The 25,587-nt window shown below is 40.7% G+C and overlaps 2 protein-coding genes across 4 annotated transcripts; both read left to right on the forward strand.

Annotated features, from left to right (window-relative positions):
• Positions 1-2,076: 2,076 nt before the first annotated feature.
• Positions 2,077-9,453, forward strand: LOC109139876 (stimulated by retinoic acid gene 6 protein-like). Of its 2 annotated transcripts, XM_027283214.1 has the most exons (19): positions 2,148-2,178; positions 2,461-2,542; positions 2,624-2,687; positions 2,789-2,889; positions 2,978-3,108; positions 3,212-3,332; positions 3,589-3,634; positions 3,827-3,952; positions 4,250-4,323; positions 5,150-5,258; positions 5,370-5,493; positions 5,598-5,673; positions 5,801-5,882; positions 6,539-6,587; positions 7,224-7,335; positions 7,421-7,540; positions 7,685-7,848; positions 8,309-8,452; positions 8,596-9,453. In XM_027283214.1, the coding sequence occupies exons 3-19, from the start codon at positions 2,667-2,669 to the stop codon at positions 8,784-8,786; spliced, it is 1,791 nt and encodes a 596-aa protein (XP_027139015.1). In that variant the 5' UTR covers positions 2,148-2,178; positions 2,461-2,542; positions 2,624-2,666; the 3' UTR covers positions 8,787-9,453. The 2 variants fall into 2 exon arrangements, with proteins under 2 accessions (XP_019120517.2, XP_027139015.1); XM_019264972.2 differs by lacking the exon at positions 2,624-2,687 and having other exon boundaries at positions 2,077-2,178.
• Positions 9,454-9,792: 339 nt separating this feature from the next.
• Positions 9,793-24,911, forward strand: tdrd7a (tudor domain containing 7 a). Of its 2 annotated transcripts, XM_027283210.1 has the most exons (22): positions 9,795-9,994; positions 11,178-11,396; positions 11,544-11,688; positions 11,841-11,955; positions 12,080-12,169; positions 12,414-12,451; positions 13,735-13,775; positions 14,493-14,663; positions 14,904-15,692; positions 15,959-16,155; positions 16,430-16,622; positions 16,730-16,841; positions 16,989-17,200; positions 17,406-17,540; positions 20,699-20,782; positions 20,908-21,042; positions 21,366-21,476; positions 22,323-22,506; positions 22,768-22,913; positions 23,238-23,431; positions 23,612-23,772; positions 23,940-24,911. In XM_027283210.1, exons 2-22 carry the CDS (start codon positions 11,193-11,195, stop codon positions 24,170-24,172), a joined length of 3,690 nt encoding a protein of 1,229 aa, XP_027139011.1. In that variant the 5' UTR covers positions 9,795-9,994; positions 11,178-11,192; the 3' UTR covers positions 24,173-24,911. The 2 variants fall into 2 exon arrangements, with proteins under 2 accessions (XP_027139012.1, XP_027139011.1); XM_027283211.1 differs by lacking the exon at positions 12,080-12,169 and having other exon boundaries at positions 9,793-9,994.
• The last annotated feature ends 676 nt before the right edge of the window (positions 24,912-25,587 follow it).

Here is a 25,587-nt window from a genome sequence, read left to right on the forward strand (position 1 = left end):
CTTGGGATTGCCTAAAGATTTTAGATTCCTGGAAGAACATTCAAGAGAAAATGAAAAATGTTTTGGGTGTTGACTTTATGGGTATGGCTCCTGACGTTATGATAGACAGGAATTTGACCTACTTACTGAGAATTCTGCTTTTAATAGCAAAGAAAACAATTACAGCTTCTTGATTGAAGCCACAGGCCCCCAATATAATGGAATGGGTAAAAAATTTGTTCACTATGGAGAAAATCACAGCAAGGTTACAGTTAAAATCAGACAGGTTTGCTGAAAGATGGTTACCAGTAATACAGACAATGTCAGTCGTCTTCTCCATTTTTAGTTGTATTTTTTACACTTGCTGCAGTACAATTGACAATAAATATAAGTACTTAATGCTACATGTTGCTCATGTTCCCTCCTTTTAAGGAGGAAGAAACGGGAACTGAAACTGCAATCTCCTAAAAAGTTACATGTATGTATGTAAATCCATGTGCAATCAAAAAAAGTTAAGTTAAAAAGTGACCAAAACAGTTGTGTGGGTCGATTCTTTTACTAGAGGAGTTTGAACATTGTAAAATAATTTGTAAAACAATTAGAAGGTAATGTCGTATTTCTCTCTTTCTCCATGTGTGTGTGTGTGTGTGTGTGTGTGTGTCTCTCTCTCTCTTTCAAAAGGACACAAACCAAATTAAACTTCTTCTTTTCGTTATTTTGCAGCACAGACTGAAGTCAGACTCAGACGTACAGTAGAAGCTGCTTCATGAAATAAACCTTTGTGTGCTTGTTTTACCCTCATGGATGTTCAGTGTCTTTAGTCTGGTAACCTGTGTTTGCTGCAGTCTGGTGAGGAGGAGACTGCTCTCCGGTGTTGTCAATTTAGCTGCAGTGTCCAATCTATTATACCTTTAAGTTCACTGAACAATGTTCATCTCTCATTCACAGCTCCCAGTAAAGTATATTGTATAATGTACTTTACTAGATGTCCCATTGCTTTGGCTGTTTGCTGTCAGGAGAAATGTAGCTCTAATACACTGTGCACAGCTTTGACTTGAATACAACAGATCCCAATGCCCATAAACAATGACACAAGGCTTTGGAGACACACTCCGGGTGTTACAAATTACAGCACACGTCACCTTCTTTCTCTCAGACGTTTCCAATGTATTTCTAACCCCACTGATTTTTTTATTCCTGTGTCGTTGCAGATAGCTAGCATCATCAGCACAGAACTGAGAAACTCAGTTGTTTGTAGTTCATCAAACTTTGTTTAAATAGCAACATAATTATAAGTCTAACAATAAATCTGCTCTGTTGTTGTGGAGAAATTGCTGAAATCACCAAGGTCAATGGTGAGGGAAGAAAGTGTTCAGGAGCCTCTGATGTCTTATGCTGTGATATTTATTGACACTTGGCCAAGGAGAATTAGAGACACTCTCAAAGTAAATCAAGTGCTTGAGTCGCTCTCACATTCTGCCCAACTTGTGCTGGTGGTTAGACTTTAAAACCCCAAGATAACACCACAAATACTATACGCCCCAAATTAAAGAAAATGTTTTATGCAGGTGTTATTGTCAACAAATTCTAGTCTGGAGACACAGATGTCTGTTTACGCAGATTGGAACATCAACAGCAAGCGATCTATTATGTCTAAGAAGGAAGCAATACGTTTCTTCGACTATGGGCACCACAGTGTTGAGATAGACTGCAGAGGACCTCAAGGCCCACACATGACCTTGTGTATCTAAGGATAGAAAATTCCATAACGCTGTAGTTGAAATGCTTTGCTGCAGTTTGTGAAGAGACAGCCCGCATTGCCGAGCTGGTGGCCAGGCAGAAGAGCTCCAAGAAGTCTGGTCGCTCCCAAGTCGTCAACTGCAAGATGAGATTCAAACCTTCCAACCCATACAACAATTTTCTTGCATCAGGGCTCTCTCAGTGCAAAGGCCTTTATATTCATTTGTAATGCAGGAAAACCAATACATTTACTTGTAAAAGAAGGGGGTTGCTGAAATGATGTGTGTGAATCATGTGTGTGTGTGTGTGAATCATGGGTTTGTGGGTGTTCCTAAAGTTACAGGAAGTTACAAGGGGGGGCTTTCTCAAGATATTTCTTTACAGCAGAGCAGAAACAAATTTTTTGAAGGTTTGAGTAAACCGACTGTCCATGATGACAAGAAACCACACGGATCATCTGTAAGTACAGACTGTCATTACTCTGCTCCCTGCTACTAGCTATCAGTTATGGTAAATGTTCAGTTTAACAAAAGAATTAGACAAGATGGAGTACATGGATATGGGTGTATATTGATACATTATGAACTCTAAAGTATTAATGATGTCTTGACCTTGTTTGATCAGTTTAGTTAATACATCCCATTCACTTTGTTTAGTTTCATTTATTTATTTTCTATTTGATCCTGCTTTGTGTCCCCACAGTTCAGATCAGTTGAATCATTGCTGTTTTTATTGACACAGTTTCTTCAGGAACTCGACAGATCGGGAGTGTCAGAATGGAATATCTGTGGACCTGTTTTTGCACTTTTCCCTCATACCAGTAGTGAGTAGTGTGTCTGTTTAACTATTTTTTTAAGTTGGTCTTGAAACTGAAAATTAACATTTTTCATAACTACTCTGATAGGACACCTGCAAGGCTGGTGACGCACAAGATCTCAGCATCGAATATGAGAACTACATTTTATAAAGTGACCCTTTAATTCAGGATCATCCTGCCACCTCCAACATACAGTATGACTCAGTTGTGGTAATGCAAACAAAGCATTGTTGAAGGTTTCTTGTCTTTCAGGTGCTGATCACTGGGGTGTTCTCATTCCTCCAAAAAAGGGCTGAGAGGCTGGGCATTGACCACAGACTGCCCTTCCTGGGGAGACGTTTTGCCATTGTGGTGTAAGTCAACAGCAGCATTTTAAAGAGCCACAACAGCCATATGGCTTTTTTTGTGTGTTCATGGTATGTTGTCTATACTGTGTCCCAGGCCTTTGGATACTATTGGCAGCATCAGTAATTGTTGGTCCTATGGATTTGCATTTGGTGCTGTGTCCTATTCCGTCATGGAGCTTTTCTATAAAAATCACATTCGCCTCAAGGTCCCGCCCTGGGCCACAGGTACTCCCACCATTTACAGTTTTTATCGAGGCTCTATATTTAAACCTGTTTATCCTGTGGATACAAGAAATAAACATGTTGACTCATCTGATACTACCCCCAGCAATAGTGTATCTGATTAGTGCTCTGGAGGTGGGCCTGGTGTATTTCCCTTTCTTTGCCTGCCTGTCCACACCTTTCAGAACAACTGGGGCAGTACTGGGGATACTCTACTCTCTGTCCTGGTAAACATTCATTCATATTATATGTTTAACATTCAGTGTATATATCTCACAATGTGGATTAGTTAAAAAAAAAGAAGAAAAAAAAGTTATGTATTTATGTAAAAAGTTATGTATTTTAAACAATATTGTGAAAGCATGCAGCAAAACTCATATGTTGTTACTTCACACACAAAGTGACAAAAACTATATATCAAAGAAGTGAGACAGATGAATGAGTTTTGGAAAACACATAGTATGTTTCTGTGCTTGTTTGTAGGATCATTGTTACAGTGTGGGATGTATTCACCTGTCCCAGTGGTAAGGTAGGTGAGTACTTAACTAACTATGAAAGCTAGTGTCATAGTAATGTGCCTAACTGACTAATCAACCTCCACCTATTGCAGCCCACACATAAATAAAATAGGCTCTACAAAGCATTATTCATAGAGTTTAGCCTTTTGGTCTGTATTTATTTATTTAAAACATCATGAATGATTGTCTGTGTGATTTTAAAGATTCTGGGTCCATACGAGAAGATTATTTTCCAGTGGCCCCGCATCCTCTCCCTCATCTTCCTCTTTGGACGATTTGTCTACATGCTGGTTAAAGCTATGCGAATACGTCTGCAACTGGAACAGGAGGTCAGTCTGCCTAATGCATAAAATCACTGCAATGAGTCTAGCTGTGTATTTTCCCTCTAAATCTATATACTGTGTCTGATTTTATTATGTCACATATATATTATACATTTCTGTAGCATTTTATTCTTTTTGCTGTTATTGGTTCTCATCACTATCTTTTTATTGTAAACATGCGCAGCAACTTATGTGTGAAAGTAGATTATTAAATTATAGATAGGCAGTTGCTGTACAGTAGGATCTACAATGATTATAACATTAACATTTTTCTTCTAAATATTCAACTTAATCTGCTGCTAGGACCATAAAGAACCGATTGGGGAACACCAGGTGCAGCATGTTAAGAGCCTGCTAAGGAAAACATCTGTACACAGGTAGAGTTCACACTCGTGCGTGCACACTGATGCTGCTTTCAAGTGTTGTGTGTCCTTGTACAATTGGGGGTTTTCAGTTTTATTGCTTGTTAAAGGTACTACCTTTTCTGTTTTAACAAATTTACAAAAACTGTGAACACTTTAAAGGAAAGATAGAGAGTTGTATGTGTGTATTTATTATGATTATATTACGTTTGATCAAAAACTAGCAAGTCAATAACTTTGCTAACAGCCAAACATCAAAGTGCAACAACACAAGACATAGCTGATAATATAACTTGTCCAACAGCAAGAAGCCCAGCTCTGCGTTTGTCGTTCTTACAAAGTTATCGGCAATGATTTGTCTGGCAGCCTCTTGCTCAGTCACTCAGTCAGTCTGTGAACGTCCTCTTTGGTCTTTGCACCTCTGCCATTATGCATTATGTCCATAGAGGCTGCTGAGCCCGGTTACATTGCCCACTTGCTCAGCTCTGCCTGACTCCCCACCAGTATTGCCCTGCACCCCGAGCCTGAAAACCTCCTTTTCCTGTTGGTCCAGAACACTCAACACTAATACGTGGCAGTAACAAATTGAGCTCAGTGATTTTCTTTAACTGTTTATCACTGACGTTAAGCTCAGTTTGGTGTGTTCAAATGCTGGTAGGCTCTGACAACCAAGATTTTGGAGCCATTTTCTAAACTGAATGTGAGAAGATGTTATTCATGCAACAATAACAATCCCAGCTGCCACAAAACTTGTCGTTACAGTACAAACACGTGAAGGCAGCAATACACATATATACAGTATGCAAACACAGTGGGTTTGACTCTCCTTTCTGTGTTGCAGTAAGCCCATGAGTTGGTTCCAGAGAAAGGTGTATGAGTGGGACCCCAACTTTAAGTTCCCCAACAGGATCATCGGCACTTCCATCATAGCACTCATATGCCTGTATAGGGTACAACAAGACATCTCTTATGTTTAATTATATTAAACAATTATTATTATACAGACTTTGCATCTGCACATATGCTGTAGGTATTAATATGTCTTTTTATAATTCCTCCAGATGACCCTAACAGTGAACTGTAAAGGAAATCAGTATATTGACAAAGTAGAGAATTTTATATTTCATAGTAATCAGACTACGGATGAACTAGGATGGATGGATGAATTCGTCTACATGGCTAGGAGTGAGTTGGTCTGCACCCCACCTAACTGCTGCATTTAAGTTTTTGTATGTTCATGATGATGAAGACTACATAAAGCATAAAGTATTATTAATCTTTCATTCCAGAGGCTTGGCTAGCTACCACCATCTTTGCTAATCTCAACTCTGTGGGTTACACGTTCCATGTCTTGGCATGTTACAGGTAAGAGAACAAAAAATACCTGAAATACACAAAATGCATTGAAGGTTTAACTCAGAAATGTAGATTTCAAATGTTTGAAATGATATTTATTGTAAAAAAAAATAAAAAAAAATAACTGTCACCATAGAAAACACATGAAGAGACTGTGGAGAGGGCAGAAGGGTTTTCTTCCTGAGAAGTTTCACAACCCGAGATCTGCTCTCAGTGTGGTGAGTAATACTCACAACACACACACACACACACACACACACACACGCGCGCGTGCACACACACACACACACACGCGCATGCCCACACACACACACACAGTCTCGTTCAGGCATCAAGAAAAAGTCCCACTCCCATCTACAGCTCATTTAAAACTCTGCTGTCAACAAACATAATCACCCAGTAGATTCTGGCTTCCTCAAACTTTCTACCAGTTTCTAATAAATTGATTTTCAGGATGAAGCCCTGAGCCCTGTTGTCTTTTAAATAACTTTAGAAACTTAACCCTTCTTTAAAAGGGTTCCCTCTGTGTTGTTTTTTTTTTGTACTCTTTTGGTAGATTTATAGCTTTGTGACTGTGTTTTTAAAGGTGCTATATACATTTCATTATTAAACAAATAAAGTTTATTATTATTATTTATAATCTACATCATGTGTGCTCATTTGGAGCAGCCCACCAGCTATGTAAAAATAATTCATAATTATCACAACTTTGTTTTGGCTCTCAGCCATCATAATGAGACTCCCACAGTGGAGAATAGGTCCTACTAAACACACACAAGTGTCCTAAATATTCAAATATGTGGAGCATATGGACACACACACACACACACACACACACATGGTACAAATGTGTTTTCTCATTGAATTTTCACAGGCTTCCATCACAAAATACTCTGGCTGGCAAATAGCGTTTACACTGTGGGGTAAGTTATTCATCCTCTGAATAACATGAAGAACTGATGTACATGTGCAATGTGCATTCTTTCAATACAAACACAGCAGCCTAACAGATCAAAACATCCTGTGTTTTGGGACCGAAAATGTGTTTTTCCTGCTGTTCCCAAATGATGCCACCAAGTCCTGGGGAGGAGAATAAGGGAAAGTATCCACAAATGAGGATCTTTTGGTAGTAACTAACTTTTCAGTTTTTAACTGAGGCAATTAAGTTAGTCTAAAAAAATGGGTAAAACCTGCCATGGCCCGAGTGGTACTTTATGTACTTTTCCATCCAAATAGGAAAACAGTGGTAAAAAAAATCACAAAATAAATAAAATTTGTCAAAAATGTGACAAATCCAGATGTCCAGTTAAGATTCACAAATAAGTATCAAGCCCCCAGAACCCACATGACCTCAAATTCTGAGGCACATTTGAATGTGATACTATGAATTGTGTTAAAATAGCTTTAGGAGCGATGCATGGCTGGATCTATTTATCATCCTATCACACAGAAAATTACAGCAGAATAGCAGCACAGTCCCACTGTAAAATATTAAGATAAGAAACATGACTGTCAAGTAATCACATGAGGTAACTGGATGTCTCTTCTTTCCTCTTTAGGCTACCTGATTGTCCATTTTGTCCTCTTCGTGTTTGCTCTGTTTATCGGTTCGGTGGTTCTTTCCATACAGCATGGCATTATAAACATAATCAATGACATTGGAAGTATACTGTAAGGAAGCTTTCCTTGTGCATGTGGATATACAAATGAATGATTAGACTGACACATTGATTGATTGATTTTTATTGTCTCTCAGTCTGCCCATCAGCCTGGTGATCTCCTTGGTGGTTCTTCAGGTCGTTCTGGTTCAGATCTTCTTCCTTCAGGAAAAAATGTCTCCCACTGATAAAGACAAACCTCTGGCTCTCAACAATAGGTAGGTATAGTTCATGCAGAATGTATCTGTGACTGTGTAGGAAATCATCTTAATACTCATCAGATGTTAAAGGAACAAGTCAGCGTATCTCAAAGTAAATCTGCACAATACACTAACTTGAAGGTTCCTCTTTCTCGTCTTCAGGAAAGCGTTCCACTGCTTCAATTACTTTTTCTTTTTCTATAATGTGGTGATTGGAATCGGCCACTGCATGTTGAGGTTGCTGTGTAGTATGGTGGTGGGCACATGTCTGGTGTCTCGCATAGACCGGACCATTATGCAGAACGGATATGAATCCATGGATTTTGGTAAGGTTAACTTGAATGGAGACCTGTGTGAGACATAGGTGAAACATTGTTTCAAGTAATTAAGAAGTATTGATTTCCAGATTTACCACCATTAAACATCATAGTGATAGTAGCTAAAGCAGCAAGGATATGATTTCAGCATTATCGTTTTTTGATGGTGGTGTTGTCCTTTAAGGTCATATTAGAGTAGGACTTTCATTCATTCTTGAGGTTTCAGCCTGCATGTATTTACATCTTCCATCAGATGGCAGCCTTTCACAGAGCATCAGGGGAGTTGCTGCATGTCTTAAGATCAATAAGTTTGAGAGATAGCTGTGAAGAGAAATGTTATATCATCATCACACGCATGTCAGTTAGTTATTTTCTCCTCAGTTCTGCATCCTCCTCAAACACAGATTGTTAAAAAACTATCAGTACATTTCCATTTTGTAGGTCTAACCGTATTTCTTTCATGTTCCAGGCTACAGAGTTTGGGTTGGGATGATCTTTGCTGACCACTATCATAACAATCCAGTCATGGTGTGTTTCTGCCAGCTGCTGGTCTCCAACAAGTTTGAGAGACAGACTGTGTCTGCATACTCCACATTAGACAACACGCCATCTGGTCAGTAGTGTATGTGTGTTTGAAACTCAATCATGAGAGCAGTTGTTGCCATTTTATTATTATTATTTTTGTCTCACACAAATTTAAATGTTAAAATGTTTGTTTCAATTACCAGTTTATCAACTTTTAACGTGTTTTCCCAGAATCCCCTGTGAATAGCCAGGCCAGAAGGCGTTGGATGTTGTTTTATACCTTACTGAGGAACCCTCATCTGATCCTGCTCAGAAAGCACCACCTCTCCTCATCTTCATCACTACAGACACCATCACGATCTCCCCAGTCAGTGTTGCAGGCTTGTAGCATCATGGCATCTCAAACACAGAGCCACTACTAGTGATTGAAGTCATACCAGTTGACTGTTAAAAACTGTGGGAGGGACTGTGCTTTTTCTTGATTAATCCTCATGTCCTAAGAGTCTTTTTTTAAAGGCTGTCATTTAAAAGAAGTTCAGCAAAGTCAGTGCAGCTACAGAATATTCGTCCTTTAAACCTTTTGAAGGGAAAGCCTAGCACTTAGATCTGGCTGACAAGATATAATATAGATGCTGTGAACAATCATTAGCTCACAGTTTTATCATGTCAGAGGGGAACATCTATCCTTAGTAATTTACATGATGTGGGACTTGTGAGAACAGAGTGTATGCAACTTAAGGTGTTCTTGCCTGGAATACATACAGTTTTATTTAGTTTAATTGATTTAATTTAGTTCTACAAATGGCATAAATGTTGTTGTTTTTTCCCCCTGACATTACCTTTGTGTTGAGACAAACTGTCTTAAGTTGATTGAATTATCCCTGTGAGTGAAACTATTTGTTGTATTGTGAGGAGGTAACCAAACTCCCTTTTGGTCTTTTGTCATTACAATAACAATCTAAGTAACACCTAAATGTAACCTGCCTTATTGGTGAAGCATCTGTATTCTTCTGGACATTTTTTCCTTTTCAGTTTTACTTTTTATTTAAAACAATGCGAGCTACACTGCACAGTTAATCTGCTTGTCTTTCTAGGTTTGTGTTATAAAATGTTACTGGTTACAAATGTGTATGAATACTTGGGAAACCATTTGTTGTATTGTGAGGAGGGAACCCAACTCCCTTTTGGTCCCTTTTGTCATTACAATAACAATCTAAGTAACACCTAAATGTAACCTGCTTTATTGGTGAATCATCTGTATTCTTCTGGACATTTTTTTCCTTTTTTAATTTTCCTTTTTAATTACAACAATTTAGTATATTTTCAATACACATTTGGTGACACCCCATGGTGATTCAATGTATTCCTATAGGCTATTCTAATTAGTGTGTAAGTGTGGCAGCTTAACTTTGAAGGTACAAATTTGATACATTTGCCTCGTTAAAGGTTTAATTGATAAATCTGACGCTCACATAATACAGAAATGTTTAATTCAGACTAAAAAACAAAAACAAACTAAGCGGCAGTTACCTTTTGAACCTGTGGGCGTGAACTGAACGTGCGCGACTGCGTGTGATTTGGAACGCAGCGAAAGAAGAGTCTCTCTGCTACAAGCTGGTTAAAATTACAGGTAAGGTGAACATGGACACATCTCAAACACATGTTAAATTGCAAACAATGCAAATAATTGTTGCTGGTTTGTGAAAGGTCAAATTGTGAGCCGAAATTTATTTTACGGCTAGCTGCTAATGCACAGCTAGCCGTTAGTCAGTTGATAGTTGGACGTTAACGAACGCCAGCCGTTGTTGTCTGTTGGTCCTCATGTAACGTTTTCTCGTCTTATGCTGCTTAATTTACGAAATTGTTGAGTGTGAATCTGAAATGAAGCTTATTTGGAGACAGGCGAATTAACGTTAATTAAAGTTGTACGTGCTAAATGTTTGCGTTCGGTTAAAAAAAAAAAAAAAAAAAAAAAAGGTGAATGTGCATGAATGTTTTGTTCACGTTTGAATTAGTCTCCACTAAGCTCGTCAATTACTAGTGATGAAGACACATTTTTTTAATTTTCAGATGTGTCCATCAAAGACTGCCATGTGTGTAAATGCCATGCAGTTCCTCCCTTTTATATAAGTTCACTAAACAATGTTCAGCTCTCGTTGTCATGGCGTCCATTTTCCAAACAGTAAAGTACCACCACATACATATTGTATAATGTACTTTACTAGATGTCCCATTGCTTTGGCTGTTTGCTGTCAGGAGAAATGTAGCTCTAATACACTGTGCACAGCTTTGACTTGAACACAACAGATGCCCATAAAGAAGAAGAAGAAGAAGAAGAAGAAGATATACTTTATTTATCCCTCAATGGGGAAATTCTTTTTTCACTCTATTTTTTATTTTGACATGCATTTTAACCCAGACACACACATGCAGTACAAGGCACAAGGGCTCATAGACATGCAAACGTGGAGAGAGATGGTGGAGTGATGGGCAGCCAGCCAGACCAGCACCCAGTGAGCGGTTGTGGGGGATCGGTGCCTTGCTCAAGGAGGTGAACTGGCACCTCTCCAGCTACCAGTCCACCTTCCATATTTTTGGTCCATGTGGGACTTGAACCGGCCACCAAGCCAAGTCCCTATGGACTGAGCTACTGCCGCTACAATGACAATGACACAAGGCTTTGGAGACACACTTTTCAGAGTGTTACAAATTACAGCACATGTCACCTTCTTTCTGAGTCTCTCAGATGTTTCCGATGTATTTCTAACCCCACTGATTTTTTAAAAAAATTTTTATTCCTGTGTCGTATTCAGTGTGTATTTATCAGGATGTCGGACAGTGAATCCATCAAGAAAATGCTGCGGTCTGTACTCCAGTCCAGCAAGGAAGGCGTGTCTATGAACAGCCTCCAGTCAGAGTACCGGTCACTGTGTGGAGAGGGCATCCCGCTGAAGAAGCTGGGCTTCTCAACACTGGAGGACTACCTCCGGAGCATCCCCTCTGTAGTCCGACTGGATTATCGTATGGGCGAGGTGAGGAATTTCTTTTTACTTTACCCAGGTCTAAGGCCGTTGTCTCAGCACTGATATATTTTTGTAGTTCATCCAATATTGCTCCAATGTGCAGATGATTTTAAATAGCAACATAATTATAAGTCTAACGATAAATCTGTTCTGTAGTTGAAATGCTTTGCTGCAGTTTGTGAAGAGACAGCCCACATTGCCGAGCTGGTGGCCAGGCAGAAGAGCTCCAAGAAGTCCGGTCGCTCCCAAGTCGTCAACTGCAAGATGAGATTCAAACCTTCCAACCCATACATGCTCAATGGTAGGAGACACATGTTCGACAAAACACACGGCTTTGTTTCTTGCATCAGTGCAAAGGTCTTCAAACTAAGAGAGTTGCTACATATTTTAAACTGTTTTTGTCACTCTGGCCTGGCTTTACCTGTTGTCCCCCTTTTTTTTTCATGGCTTTAGTGAGACCAAGGTCCTCTCTCCGTCAACCCTCAGCCTCTGGTGCCTCTAACTGGATAGCTAACCGTCCTCGGTCCCATGGTGGCTACAGAGGCTGCAGTGCCTCAGGAGACTACAGGTGAGCAATATTTGCACAACATGACTTAATGCTGTTATCCAGTTGTGGTCAGCTTGGACCTTTTTTATTGTAAAAAATATACCTTATTGAAAGCCAACAATTTTGCTTGTGTAATCACAATCAGGCAGTTGGACCAAAGGTTGAGCTCCATCACCCCTGTCGAACACAGACAACCTTCTCCACCAGCTGTAAAACAGTTTGTCATTTCTGACAGGTGAACATACACTGGCGAAAAAATCTTATGCAGCGACATCTCTTTTTTTCTATGTACAGTGTTAATTTTAGTTTCTACATTGTATCAACCATGATTTTATAAATTTAAACGCTAGCATGCTAGCACTACTCTTTAATGGTAATATATATCTCAGAGGTAATTATACCTGTATTGTTTATATTGAATGACAACTTGATGATGTGAGAAGCACATTATGCTTAAAATACTGCTGTGTCGCCAACAGGAAGGAGAAGAGCTCTGCAAACTGCCAGAAGCCTCAAGGTATGTGGACAATTTGTTTTTTATTTATTTATCTTTGGTCTGGATGTTATATCTTGTTTGTGTTTCCATGTGTTTATCCCTTTGTTTGTTTTGGGTTTACAAGTCTGTTAATATTGTGAATCTGGCAACACAGAGTCCTGATCAAGTATTTTTTATAATGCCTTACTTGACGTACTTGTGGCAGCAAACACAACACACACTGTTTCAGTAATTATAATCAGAAGTGATCTACACACCAAACATGCTCACAATGTTAACTTTCTGAACCTTCTCTCTGGTTACCAATATATTTAGAAATGACACTCGCTTGACTGTTTTGATGTGCATTGTGATGATAGACTGCGAAATACATTTTATTTATTTGCTTCATGTAGTTTTAAATGAGGAAATTCACAACTTCCTTTTAAGGGCTTGTTCAAAATGGGTCATGTCAAACTAGCTGTGTGGGTGGTCAATTTTCGAAGGGGCATTTCGACTAAAACATCTTAAGCTATCATATATTTCCTGCCCTATAATTACATTTTACACAAATATTTAATTGGAGGTCAACAAAAGGTCAACTTCACTGTGACACCACAATCTCCTGTAAAAAACACTTTTCTAGCCTTTGTATAAAAATACTCTTTAAATGAAGGCAGCATGTTTCTCACTGGAAATTATTCACCAGAATCATACATTTCATTATAGTGATAGCTTTCTTATTTTGCCAACAAATATACTAAATACATTCTATTAAATTTCTTCTCCTCCCTAAGTCTTCACTGTTACGCATGTAAACTGACTGGTTTGTGGAGGCACAGATCTGCGAGGCAGTAATTCTTGGTCTTACTGCTGCAGCTGTACAAGTGGCCTAAAACAGATGTATTTAAATTAATCAAAAAAAAAACTTTAGATAATGTACTTGACAGCTGAATAAGGATCACACAGGGTCACAATAAACAAAGGATTCGACTAATGGTGCTTTGTATATGTGATAATGATCAATTTTAAGAAATCTTTATTGGCTGCAATAATGATCCATCAGATCAGCTTAGTTGTTATATTGTCCCGTCATTGTCACAATAGGTTTTCTGTGGGGGAGTGAAAGAACAGCTGAAACCTTTTGCACTTGTCACTGGGGAAGTAATTACAGACCACTGCGTAATATCAACATTGGACACTGCTGCCAAAACAAAAAATCAGTTTATGTGAACTAGATTAACTAACAACCTGGAGAATCAGTATCCTACAGACTGTTTATTGATATCAGCACTTGTTAACCCTCTTTGCACAACTTTTCACAGAGAAGCCTCCTGAACAAGTCTCCAGACCCAACCAATCCCAGGTACAGAAAGACCTTTCTCTGTGTTTACTGTGTCACATTTATACTCAAAGGACTTGACTGCAGGTTGTGTTGTCCTACTTACATCCCTAGCTATGGGAGGACAGGAGAACACAGATCTCTACCAAGGCCATTAGTCCAGTCTTCTATGATATGCAAATCTAAAAGCTCAACCACTATAAATATCTGTATTACACCCGACCTATCTCTAAATGTTAAGGAAATTGAACAGCTCCAAAATTAATGAGTTCTTCCTTTCCCAGTGCCAAAGTTTAACTTTAACAAAGTTTCATGAAAACTGGGCCAGTAGTTTTTCTGTATTCCTGCTGGCAGACAAACAAAAATATAGAACAGGCGACAAAACCTTTCTTAGCAGAGGTAATAAAATGTATGTGCAAATCAAAGGTTAAGTCTAAATTGCATTTCATAGCTCTGCTATTTGGTGTGTATATTTGTAGCACTTGCTCACAACCTTGTTGGGAAAGTTGCTTTGAAAGCATAGCTTTGCAGGATACTAATTACTAAACACTGAAAGAAGTTGAACTACAGCAAAACTTGAGGATTGCTACCTTTAGTATCTATAACTAAAGCTACTGAGAAAAAGTAGTTTAAACTACTTTATTGTTTTAATTATTTGACTTGATTATTTGAAATAAAACTCAGGCAAAAAAAGCATGTGGACATATTTAGTGATCAACTATGTAAATTTTCCTCATGCAGTCTCGTCTGTATGCTGTGGAGCTGGTGCAGAGCAGAGTAACTAAGCTCCTGGAGAAATACTGCAGTGGACTATGGATGACGAAACTATCAGTGGTCTACAGTGAAATGTTCAATGAGAAGCTCCACCCTCAGGCGCTCATAGATCTGGAGAAATGGACACACATCTGTATGGTGAGTCAGTCATTTTCATTTATACATGCACTAATAATTATACCCCCAATCAATAAACAAAGTAGGTATTGTAAAGCCTTATGGAGGCCTATACAAACAGGCGCATCTAGCTTTTGGGTTTGAAATTATCTGATTTTTAAGTGTTTAAGTATCAAACAGTTTTTCAATGCTGTTTAATCCTAACAGGATATTATAAGAGTTAAAGTCTCTTTACTTCTCTCGGTTGTCTGACCGTCACAGGTGGAGAAACTTTCCAGCAACTCCCGAGCTGACAGCCTCATCTACCCTCCTTTGCAACCTAAACCTTCCACTCTCCATAGGCGAAGCACCACCCCTCCAACATCAACCACCAATTCAAGCACTGTCACCACACCCATTTCTTCACGTCCCCCAACACCTGAACAACTTTCCTCCTCTTGCCCTACTTCCCCTGTTCCTAAACCTAGACTTTCCCCCCAAAGCCCTTTGGCAAAGCCCACCTTCATTTTCCCTCCACAGCCCGGTGCTGTCTCTTCAGGCAAGCTGTTGCCTTCAGTCAGGTTGCGCAACCCTGCCCACAAACCAGCACTTGCTCCCCAGCAGCCCCCCTGTGCCAAACTTGCAATCAATGCCAATGGTGAATGTAATGATAATCACAACTTGTCTACAACTAACCTAAACCACAGACAAAACAGAAAGCCCTTAGCCCCTGTCTGGGCTGGCTCTGCATCAAACAATGCTACTCCGTTGTCTTCTGGCCTCCGACCTGGCTCTGACATTTTACCCCTTTTGAAGGTCACCTTCTCCCCTTCCTCTGATTCTGCCCCTTGTCCCTCCTCAAAATCTTCTGCTGCTGTTGTATCAGCTGAGGTTCGTCAGAGAATAAAGGAGCTTCTGGACAAGTACAGCAATGGTCTGTGGGCCCATGCTTTGCCCAAACTCTTCATGGACACATACAAGATGACTTTCCCTGAACATATTCTGCAAAACTTGTCTCTTTTGCTGGACATATGCACTGTAGAGTACCCCGTGCTGAATGACAAGAAGAAGGTTAGTGAATGACAAGTTAAAGAAGTCTTCATGAGTGGTCTGAAGTTGCCTTGGAGGATCATTATCTGTGAATCTTTGTTCTCAAAGAAGTGACAAGTGGGAATGCTGGTTGATGAGGAGAAAACAGGAATTGTAGTAATTGTATACTCTCTACTGTCATCTTTATTTCTTCAGGGAGCTCAGGGACATCTTTCCTGCTTACCTGTGTGTCTGTAAATAACTGTAATTATTAATGTGTTTGTCATTGGTACACTTTCTGTGGTCAGGCCATCCTGTATAACTCCAGCAGAGCAGACATGGAAGTCACAGGCAGCCAAGAAAACCAGCAGAGCAGAAACCACCCCCTTCCCTCTGGTCTGGAGGTTCTGGCCCCTGTGGTGCCACCCTGTCTGGTTCTTCCCTCAGATCAGTATCCCTCTGTGCTGATAAGTGACGCCCCGAGCAGCAATGCTGTTACTTTAAGGTAAGACACGCATTATTCTTGCAGACATGAAAGTCATGAATTGTCCTTGAAGTTGAAAACAGTATTATTTTTAACAAATTTACACACAACAGAAGAGTTAGTCAGCTACTATTGAAAGATACTTTGAGGAATCATTTAAAGCTGAGGACTGTTTCATTATAAAGTGTTAGTAAATATACCTATAAATAATTTTGTTAACAGTCTGGTTGCTGTTTTTGAGGACCATCATGCACAGATTGAGAATCTCTGAAAAAGTGTTTGTCTCTTTGTTCAGGTATGTTGGTGAGAACTACTCTAATGCCCAGGAGGCCATGGAGGACGCAATGCACTCCTTCTACAGCCAAAGATCCGCCCACCCTCCACTGTCTGACCCTGTTGTTGGTCAGCTGGTCGCAGTCAGAGGGGAGGACGGAAAAGAGATGGCCAGAGCTCAGGTCATGGAGGTGATGGCCCAAAACAAGGTCAAGGTAACGTGTTTAGGTTTAGTCAGTTTTTTCGGAGGCAGACATTTAGTAGCGACAGAATGAATCAGTGTTTCTAATGCAAAAGCTTTTGTATTTCTGTCTGCTGCCAGGTATACTATGTGGACCATGGTTTTTCTGTGGAAACCAGTGGGACTAATGTGCTGGAGCTGCACCAGCACTTCATCTCTCTGCCATTCCAGGCAACTAATGTTAGACTTGCAGGTACATACATATTTGTTCATATGTAACTGAGGTCGGTGTGGAAGTCACAACAGAACAGACAAAATGTTTTCATTGGCTTTTAATAGATGAACAACACACACTGTAAGTCAAGGTCCACTCATAGCTCTGCTTCTCTTGTTCTTCCAGGTCTGGAGGCATTCAGCTCCCATCCATTGGTGCTGTCCACTTTGGACAAATCGGCAGTCGGAAAGATCTTGCTGATGGAGACATTAGAGCCGTGTGAACAGAATGAGATGCCCATGACAGTGCTGTATGACACTTCACAAGATGATGACATCAACATCAACTCCACCTGCCTGAAAGCTCTGCAGGATGACACCATGAACAACCCTCTGACTGTAAGGATGGTCGTGTTAACTACATGTTTAAAGCCAATTAAGTAGCAGAAAATAGGCAGTTTCTCATACCACACACCATTCATAAAAAAGTCTTTCTTGAACTAAAGAATTCAATTGGGATTAAAACCAGAATCTTTAAGGCATGACTGTGAGATCCTCAGTGTTATCAATCTATGTCTAATGTGAATCTTTCTGTTGTCTGTAGGTGAATGCTATCTATAAGGACGTGTGTGTCACAAATGTGTGTGCAGATGGTATCATCTACTGCCAGCTGCCCTCCAGGGGAACCGCAAGACTCAGCAAGTTACTGGACGAAACAGAGGCCATTTTCACGTCCCAGGTAGACAAGACTTTAGAGTTCATCAACACAGTGTTGTAGAATGTTTTAAGTTGTGGAGTGTAAATTTTATTGGACGGATGAAATATCGGCCGTTTGGGGGGAAATTATGGCATTTTTCATTGATCCGCTAGGTAAGTTTTATCCGATAAAGTAATGAAACTGGGGAAATTGTTTGCAGGCTGTGTAGCCCCAAAACCATGCCATGATGCGCTGCTTATCTATCCATCTATTGCGCCTTACTGGAAGGACCCGCAGCCTGGCCCTGTCTCTGCCAGACTAATAATAAACTTGTCTTCACCAGCGTGGTCGTTTTTCTCAGTGGCAGAAGATAGATAGAAGATAACAACAGCATTACTGTTTGCAAAACCTGTTCAGCGAGGATTCCGAGAAGAGGAAAGTCAATCTTATTGCTCACCTGAAAAGTCGTCATCGCAGCGAAGCGGTATTGGATATAAGAATACGAAGCAGCCACGGTAGCAGCTAGTGGTGCTAAGTCTAAAACAACAACACGGAGTGTGGATGTCCCCATTCAGCAGGCGTTTGAAAACTGTAAAAACTTAATTGTGTAATGATTTGATATGTCATTGCATTTGATTTATTCATTTCATATGGTAAATGTTTGGCCTACGAGTGTCTTTTGCTGCTGTTATTGTTATTTATAGCAAATGAGCACAAATATTTGTGTGACATACCAAAAATAAATGAACATTTGAAGAACCAAAACTTTTGTTTGCTGTTATAGATGGGCAGATAATTTTCATTATATGTCTCGTTTTAGCTGTTGATCACAGTGACAGCCTGTGGGAAGAAACTGTTCCTATGTCTGTTTGTTTTAGCGTACAGAGTTCTGTAGCACTGGCCAGAGGGGAGAAGTTCAAACAGATTGTGTCCGGGGTGGAAAGGGTCTGCAGAGATATGTCTTGCTCGTTTCCTGACTCTGGACACAAGTCATGAGTGGAGAGCAGGCTGACACTGATCCTCTCTGCAGTCCTGACTGTTCGTTGGAGTCTGTCTGTCCTGTTTGGTGGCCTGTCCAAACAAAACAGTGATGGATGAACCGAGAACAGACTGAACAATCCGTGGTAAAACTGGATCAGCAGCTCCTTCGGCAGGTTGAGCTTCCTGAGGTGGCGCAGGAAGTACAACCTCTGCTGGGCCTTTTTGATGACGATGTCTGTGTGGGTCTCCAACTTCAGGTCCCGGGAGATTGTGGATCCCTGAAACCTGAAGGTTTCCACAGCAGACACGGTGTTGTTGGTGATGAGTGGCAGAGTGGGGGGCACCTCCTAAAGCCTCCTTTGAGCGTGTTCAGTTCCAAATTGTTCTGACCGCTTGTTGTGTCGTCCGCAAACTTCAGGAGCTTAACAGACGGGTCTCTTGAGGTGCAGTCATTGGTGTAAAGGGAGAAGAGCAGTGGGGAAAGCACACACCCCTGGGGGGGTGCCAGTGCTGATTGTCCGGATCCGAATGAAAGGGGGTCCAGCAGGGGTCGGTGATGTCCTTCAGGTGCCACACCACCAGTCTCTCAAAGGATTTCATGACTACAGATGCGAGGGCAACGGGCCTGTAGTCATTCAGTCCTGTGATGGTGGATTTCTTGGGGACCGGGATTATTGTGGAGCGTTTAAAGCATGAGGGGACTTTCTGACAGTTTCAGGGATCTGTTGAAGATCTGGGTGAAGATGGGGGCCAGCAGGTCAGCACAGACCTTCAGGCAGGATGGTGACACACCATCTGTGTCTGGTGCCTTCTGATCTTCTGCTGGTGGGGGGCCAGAGGGGAGAGGTGGCAGAATGGCAGGGGGTGTAGATGGGTCTCTAATGTCTGAGGGGGGTGGTAGGTGTGAATGTGTCTAATCTGCAGCAGAACACAATCAGCTCATCAGCCAGTTTATGGTTCACTGCAATGTTGGGGGATGGTCTCCTGTAGTTGGTGATGTTCTGCAGGCCTCCCCACACTGACGATGGGTTGTTGGCTGGAAGGCTGTTTTTTATTTTTTTCAACGTAGCTCCTCTCGGCTGCTTTCACCCCCGTTGTCAGTGTTTCTGGCCTGGTTGTACAGGTCTTGGTGGGCACACACATGTCCTCACAAAAGCTGATGTAAGATGTCATGGTATCAGTTCATGCAGGTCTGAGGCTGCAGCCTCAAAAACACCACAATCAGTGCAGTCAAAGCAGGCTTGTAATTCCACTTTGGCCTCATTAGTCCATCTTCTTGCTGTCTTGCCCACAGGCTTAGCAGATTTCAGCTTCTGCCTGTAGGTCGGAATAATGCAGTGATCAGAGAGTCCCAAGACTGCACGGGGACAGAGCGATATGCATACTTTTAAAACAGTGCAACAATGGTCCAGTGTGTTGGTGTCCCTGGTGGGACACTTATAGTAAAGTCCCCCGAAACAATGAGCAGAGAGTCCAGGTGTTTTTTCTCCATGTTGTTTATCTGGTCAACCAGGTGTTTTAACACCTGAGTTACACAGGCCTGAGGAATGATGTAGACTCTGACCAGAATAAACAAGAAAAACTCCTGTGGTGAATAAAACAGTTTATGAAAAAAATAAAAAAATAAATACCAGCAATGTATTTTTCTGGTGTCTGTTCAGTGGGCTGCTTGATGCAGAGAGAGGATGTTAAATTGAGATCAACACCCTGTGTTTGTTGAGACCTGAGTGAGTGCCATTGGAGGCAGACCAACATATTAAGACGGCCATTGAGATGATGCGATAAAAGTAAGGATAGCTTTATCCAAATATTTAGAGCAAGAATAAACCCACACTGTATCACAAGCACAGTACTCTTGCCACACATCTCGCTTGAGCATATGGTGAGCATGTGGCAATTGATGCCACATCCCAATCTGTGATGTCAAAATCCGTATTTTGACTTTGATAGCTGATAAAGGTCATCTGCTAGCAACATCCAGATCTGGTGAGCGGGATCAGAGCTCCTGTTTACAGATTGTCTTTGATGTCTGATGCCAATGGCCTCCTTGATCTCTCACTGACCATCACTTACTCCTGGTTGATGACTTTGACTCCTCCCGAGTCTCTCTTTAAGGGTTTTTGCCATTTCGTGAATGCAATGTTCTGCACAGCTTCTGTATTTGTTTACATACACAACTCCACTTTTCCTTCATAATTGTGTCTTTGTAATTGTTCCAGATGACGTCCGAGTCCCTGGTGTCCAGACCCTTCAGTGGCAAGTTCTGTCTAGTTCGCCACAAAGGAAGGTGGTCCAGAGTGGAGGTAGGAACAGAGCATTTAAAAATCTTTAAATTATTCAAGACATTGAAAGTATCAGTGATTGTATTCATGACAATTTCGGGTTATATTTCTTTGGCACCCACATGTCCTGTTGCTCTTGTTTTCAGATCACCAACATGTATGGCAACAGAGTGATGGAGATCCTCTTCATTGACTTGGGTGTCTCAGCAACTGTAGAGGTCACTGATCTCCGAGAGATCCCTCCTACTTTTCTCAAAGACTTCACCGTCATCCCGCCACAGGTCAGTTGTTTGTGTGGGAGTGTGCATGGTGTAGATGCATCCTAATCTGAGATCATTCCAGTGAAAACTCAATTCTTTAAATCTTTTTCCAAAACAGTGTGTGCTCTTTGTGATTTGTTGACAGAGAAGGCAGGCAGACTGTCAATGTGCTTGCAGTAATGTTTAATCAACCTGAATCATTTTGTGCTTGTGTTGACCATATCTGTCATTGGCACGCCGTCAAACATTCTAAAGATGCTAATGCTGTAAATCTGTCTTTTGATCTGTCTGTGGCTGTTTCGTGAAGCCGTTGTTTTTAACACATGTAATGATTAATTCGTCAGGCTATCAAATGTCGCCTGGCTGACGTCACTGTTCCAGAGGGAGACTGGAGCCCAGAGGCTGTCCTGTGGGTGAAGGAGGCTATTCTTGGCACTGAAGATTGTAGAATGAAGGTAACATCTGTAATATAAAGTGAACACATATCTAAGTTAAACTTCTATTTGTCATGTAATTCCCACAGTGGTTACTAATTCACTATAGACATGGCGCTGACATGGTTTGTGCACATAATTCACAATTGTGTGTAATTTGTATTATGTGATTTTGTTTAATGACGTTCTGTCATTGTGTGGATGTTTTAATTGTGACCTGCCAGGGGAATGCAGATAAAAATAGCCTTAGAAATGAACTCTGGAAAAATGCATCCAATAGTAATATTTATGTTTAAGATTGTACATGGTTCCCGCTCATTAATGCGGATATCTAATGAGCCAGACATGTGGCAGCAACTCAACGCATAAAAGTATGCAGGCATGGTCAAGTGGTTCAGTTGTTGTTCAGAGTAAATATTTAAATTTGATCTGCTTTGTATTTTAAGTATCCCTTAGTATTCAAATGTGTTGAAATAGGATACTCTCTGCATGAACGTGCAGCTGACAAATTTGCATTAACTGTCTCATGCTGGCATGCCAGAATATCTAAGCAATGCTTCCAGCACCTTTTTGAATTTATGATAGGGCCAAATTTCGTCCTACCCAGTACTAGAAAAGTGTACCTAATAAAGTGTCCTCTGAGTGTATGTTGATTATAAAGGCCTGACTGCTTGAAACACACTGACAGTGTGTGGTGTAGCAGGAGTTGCGTTGAGCTAGCTCCAAGTATTCCAAACATAAACACAGTGCTTACAAGTAAGCCCATGTTAGAGCACAGAGTGAAACAATCACAGTGACCCTTAAGTCTCTAACTTTGTCCGTGTGTGCCTTGTTTTTGTTCTCCCTCTCTTTCCTCTCTCATATAAGATCTTGAAATTGGACCGGCACAAAGGCGACTTGTTGGTCTCTATGTACCTCTTCATCGGCACTGATGGTCAGGAGCTGGACAAGAGCATCAACCATCAGCTGTCCAAGTCAGAGCTATGGCACAAACTGACAACACAGAACAACAACAATACAATCACCAGCAATACCCTCGGCGTGGATACAGGTAATGCTGCACAAGAGAAGACTTCAAACATAAAGTTCATGATGAGTCTTGACCGGCTCCAACAAACAGTCAGGATTTGTATACATGGACAAGTCAGTTTTCTTTTCCAAAATGTTCTACCATGTGAAGTCAAGGTATTAAGACAGTAAGACAATTTTTTGACTTGTATTTAAACACAGTGACTTTGAAACAAATTGTAAAGAGCTGACTCTGCATTAATGTGTATATATGAGCATTTATCTGTGTTTCTTGGTCCTCTAGTGAAGAATGTGACTCCGGGCAGCCTGGTCCCAAATCCCATTTTGAAGGCCTCAATGCGACCTCTTCACGGAGCAAAGGACTCGGATATGACCACCAAAACTGGGATACAGCCACTTCCGATGCCTCCTGCACTGGAGCTCCCCCAGGTATGTGGACATGGACAAACTTTCTCTAGGTTCCTCCCTTATGATTTTGATAGAGGTGGTAAACTATGCATGTCATGGCTTTTCTCCAGGTTACTGTCACCAGGTAGATTTCTATTTAAGAAAAATATTTCTTAATGGTCTGTGAATCAAATTTCAAGCAAAATGTTGCAGTTTATGTCGTCCAGTATCACATTGTGACCTGTGTTTTGACTGTAACTAATTCTAACAGCAGAAATGGGGATGAAAACAAACCCACTTCATCAGCCAAATAGAAATATTCAACAAAGTGTTTCATGTACTTCACTCCCCTATTCCTCTTTTTAGCCTGGTCAGAATATGGATGTGTTTGTGCCAGTGGCCTGCCACCCTGGATACTTTGTGCTGCAGCTGTGGCAGGATCTGCATAAGCTGGTGGTGTTGATGGGGGAGATGATCCTCTATTATAACCGTACGTGGAAGACCAGTGCAGCCATTCACATTGAGAAAGGAGAGATCTACGCTGCCAGAATAGACAAGAAGTAGGTGGTTAATGTGTTTGCACCTGAAGCAAATATTGTCATGGGAACATCTTTCTGTAAATTCACCATGGTGATCACATGAAAGGTCACCTCTCTGTTTTGTGCTGCAGTAGAAGTAATGTAAAAACAAGAGGTCGCTATTGTCTGATGTTTGACAGCTTAACTCATTCCTGTCTCTAGTTGGCACCGCGTGCAGGTGAGGGGCATTTTGTCCACCGGGTTGGTTTCTGTCTATGAGTTGGACTACGGAAAACACGAGCTGGTCCGCAGTACTATGCTCCAACCTCTAGTAGAAGAATTCAGACAGCTGCCCTTCCAGGCGATCACTGCACAGCTGGCAGGTGAGTTAGATCATTGTTCTCTTTCAGTGGCTTTACTGGTCGATATGAGGGCTGAGTACCAAAACTTGAATACTTACATGGCATAGACTGACTTGCTTCAATATTACAAAGTGCCTTGGCAGTCAGTTACAAATGATACCTGATACCTCCTTCCGTTTGTTCCAAAGGCGTGATACAGCAGCAGTGGTCAGAGGAGACCTCCATGGTATTCAGAAACCATGTGGAGGATCGAGCACTTGTTGCCCAGGTGGAGAGGGTGCAGGAGTTGTCGGAGGTTAAAGGTGAGCTTTGGGAACGCAGATTGACTGTTTACCTGGTGGACACTACACTGGAGAAGAGGGACCTTTGGATTCACAACCTCATAGCCGACATCGGCGGTGAGCTGACGTCTGCAGCCTAGGATATCTCCTCATGAATGTTTGGATTAACCAGCAAGCTGACTCTGTGGCTGCATGTCTATCTCCTAAAGTGTATGTTTGAACCAACAGCTGTTTGTCTGGTTCTTCTCAATTTTCTAAAAAAGGTGAAAGTGCTCGGTAAACTTTGGATGTCAAAAGTCACGTTCTCTGCCCTTGGTTCATTTTTAGTGTTTCTCCCGATCAAAGACTTTGAAGAAGCTCTTTTAATTTTTTGGGTCATAGAAGTGATTTCAACTAGAGACTGAAGATTTTTTGTTAAGGAGTTCATTTATTCTGAATTTAGGATTTAAGTTTTGGGAAACTTAGAACAGAAAACATTACACACATCAAATTATATTCTTGACAGTCTTACAAGTAATGATTTTGAAACAAACCCAAGTCACTTATAATTCATCAAAACCTTTTCTCTTGAAGTTAAGTCGCACGTGTTGCATGGTTTGTTTATTTCTGTTCCCTCATTTGTTTTGTCTGCTGTGCCTTATGCATGCTATGGTGTAGCTTGTTTTGCAACAAATTTTGTGTGTGTATGTTTTAACATTTATCTAACTAAAATGACTTAACTGCATTATTCCACATATCTGTTAAAAGTTCACTGATGGGAATACCTTGTTTAATATTCTGTGTTACTGGGCTGAAAAGAATAAGTTGTAATATTTCTGAAATAGTTTGAACATGAAAAGCTGTTCACAAATATTTGTTCTATTAAAGCATTGAACCAAAGCATGGTGCACTTTGACTGAAATCTTTAAAAAGAAAGTAGTAACTGTGTGGCACCTGTCTCCTTGCATAAAAGTAGCATCTACTTCAGGAACCTTGTCATGTTTCATATGTATACAAATTTAGACAGATTTCCAATTTAGGCCTCCCAGATGATTTCATTAAACAAATCAAAAGATTAGACTAATTTTATAACGGGACTTTGTTTTTTCTTCCTTCCTTCCCATTAATCATCTCATGACCCACCAGATTTATCTTGTGACCCTCTGAGGCAGTCCACTCTCTAGGCTGGGAACCACTGGACTAAACTCCCTCACTTTATACTGTGTGAAGTCATTAAAACTAGCTCCCCCTCGAGGGCCCCTCTTCTGTTGAAGGAGTACTTTAATATTATGATAGTTTACTAATAGTTTGACACTCTATAACTCGTGTTTGACATGCGACTCAAGTCATTTGGTCTCTTACAAGTCCCAAGTCATGTTTTGTGACCAAGTCTGTCCATGACAGACCATTCTCAGTGTGTGCTCCCGTTATCAGTTAAAGTTATACAGACGCTTGTAATGTCAACATTGGTTGGACATTTTTATATTTAAACTTTAACTGGTTCAAGTTCTGGTCATGTCATTTTTTTTTCTGTCGAGTCAAGTTGCAAGTCATCAAAACAGTACTCCAGTGCACA

The sequence above is a fragment of the Larimichthys crocea genome, chromosome X, assembly GCF_000972845.2.
Source record: "Larimichthys crocea isolate SSNF chromosome X, L_crocea_2.0, whole genome shotgun sequence".
NCBI classification, from domain to species: domain Eukaryota; kingdom Metazoa; phylum Chordata; class Actinopteri; family Sciaenidae; genus Larimichthys; species Larimichthys crocea.

Coding starts and splice junctions, on each gene's coding strand:
- tdrd7a (XM_027283210.1), top strand. CDS start 11,193: ATGTCGGACAGTGAATCCATCAAGAAAATGCTGCGGTCTGTACTCCAG. Junction 11,689..11,840: donor CAACCCATACATGCTCAATG/GTAGGAGACACA, acceptor TCATGGCTTTAG/TGAGACCAAGGTCCTCTCTC. Junction 16,623..16,729: donor TGGCCCAAAACAAGGTCAAG/GTAACGTGTTTA, acceptor GTCTGCTGCCAG/GTATACTATGTGGACCATGG.
- LOC109139876 (XM_019264972.2), top strand. CDS start 2,150: ATGATGACAAGAAACCACACGGATCATCT. Junction 2,179..2,460: donor AGAAACCACACGGATCATCT/GTAAGTACAGAC, acceptor TTATTGACACAG/TTTCTTCAGGAACTCGACAG. Junction 5,494..5,597: donor ATTCGTCTACATGGCTAGGA/GTGAGTTGGTCT, acceptor CTTTCATTCCAG/AGGCTTGGCTAGCTACCACC.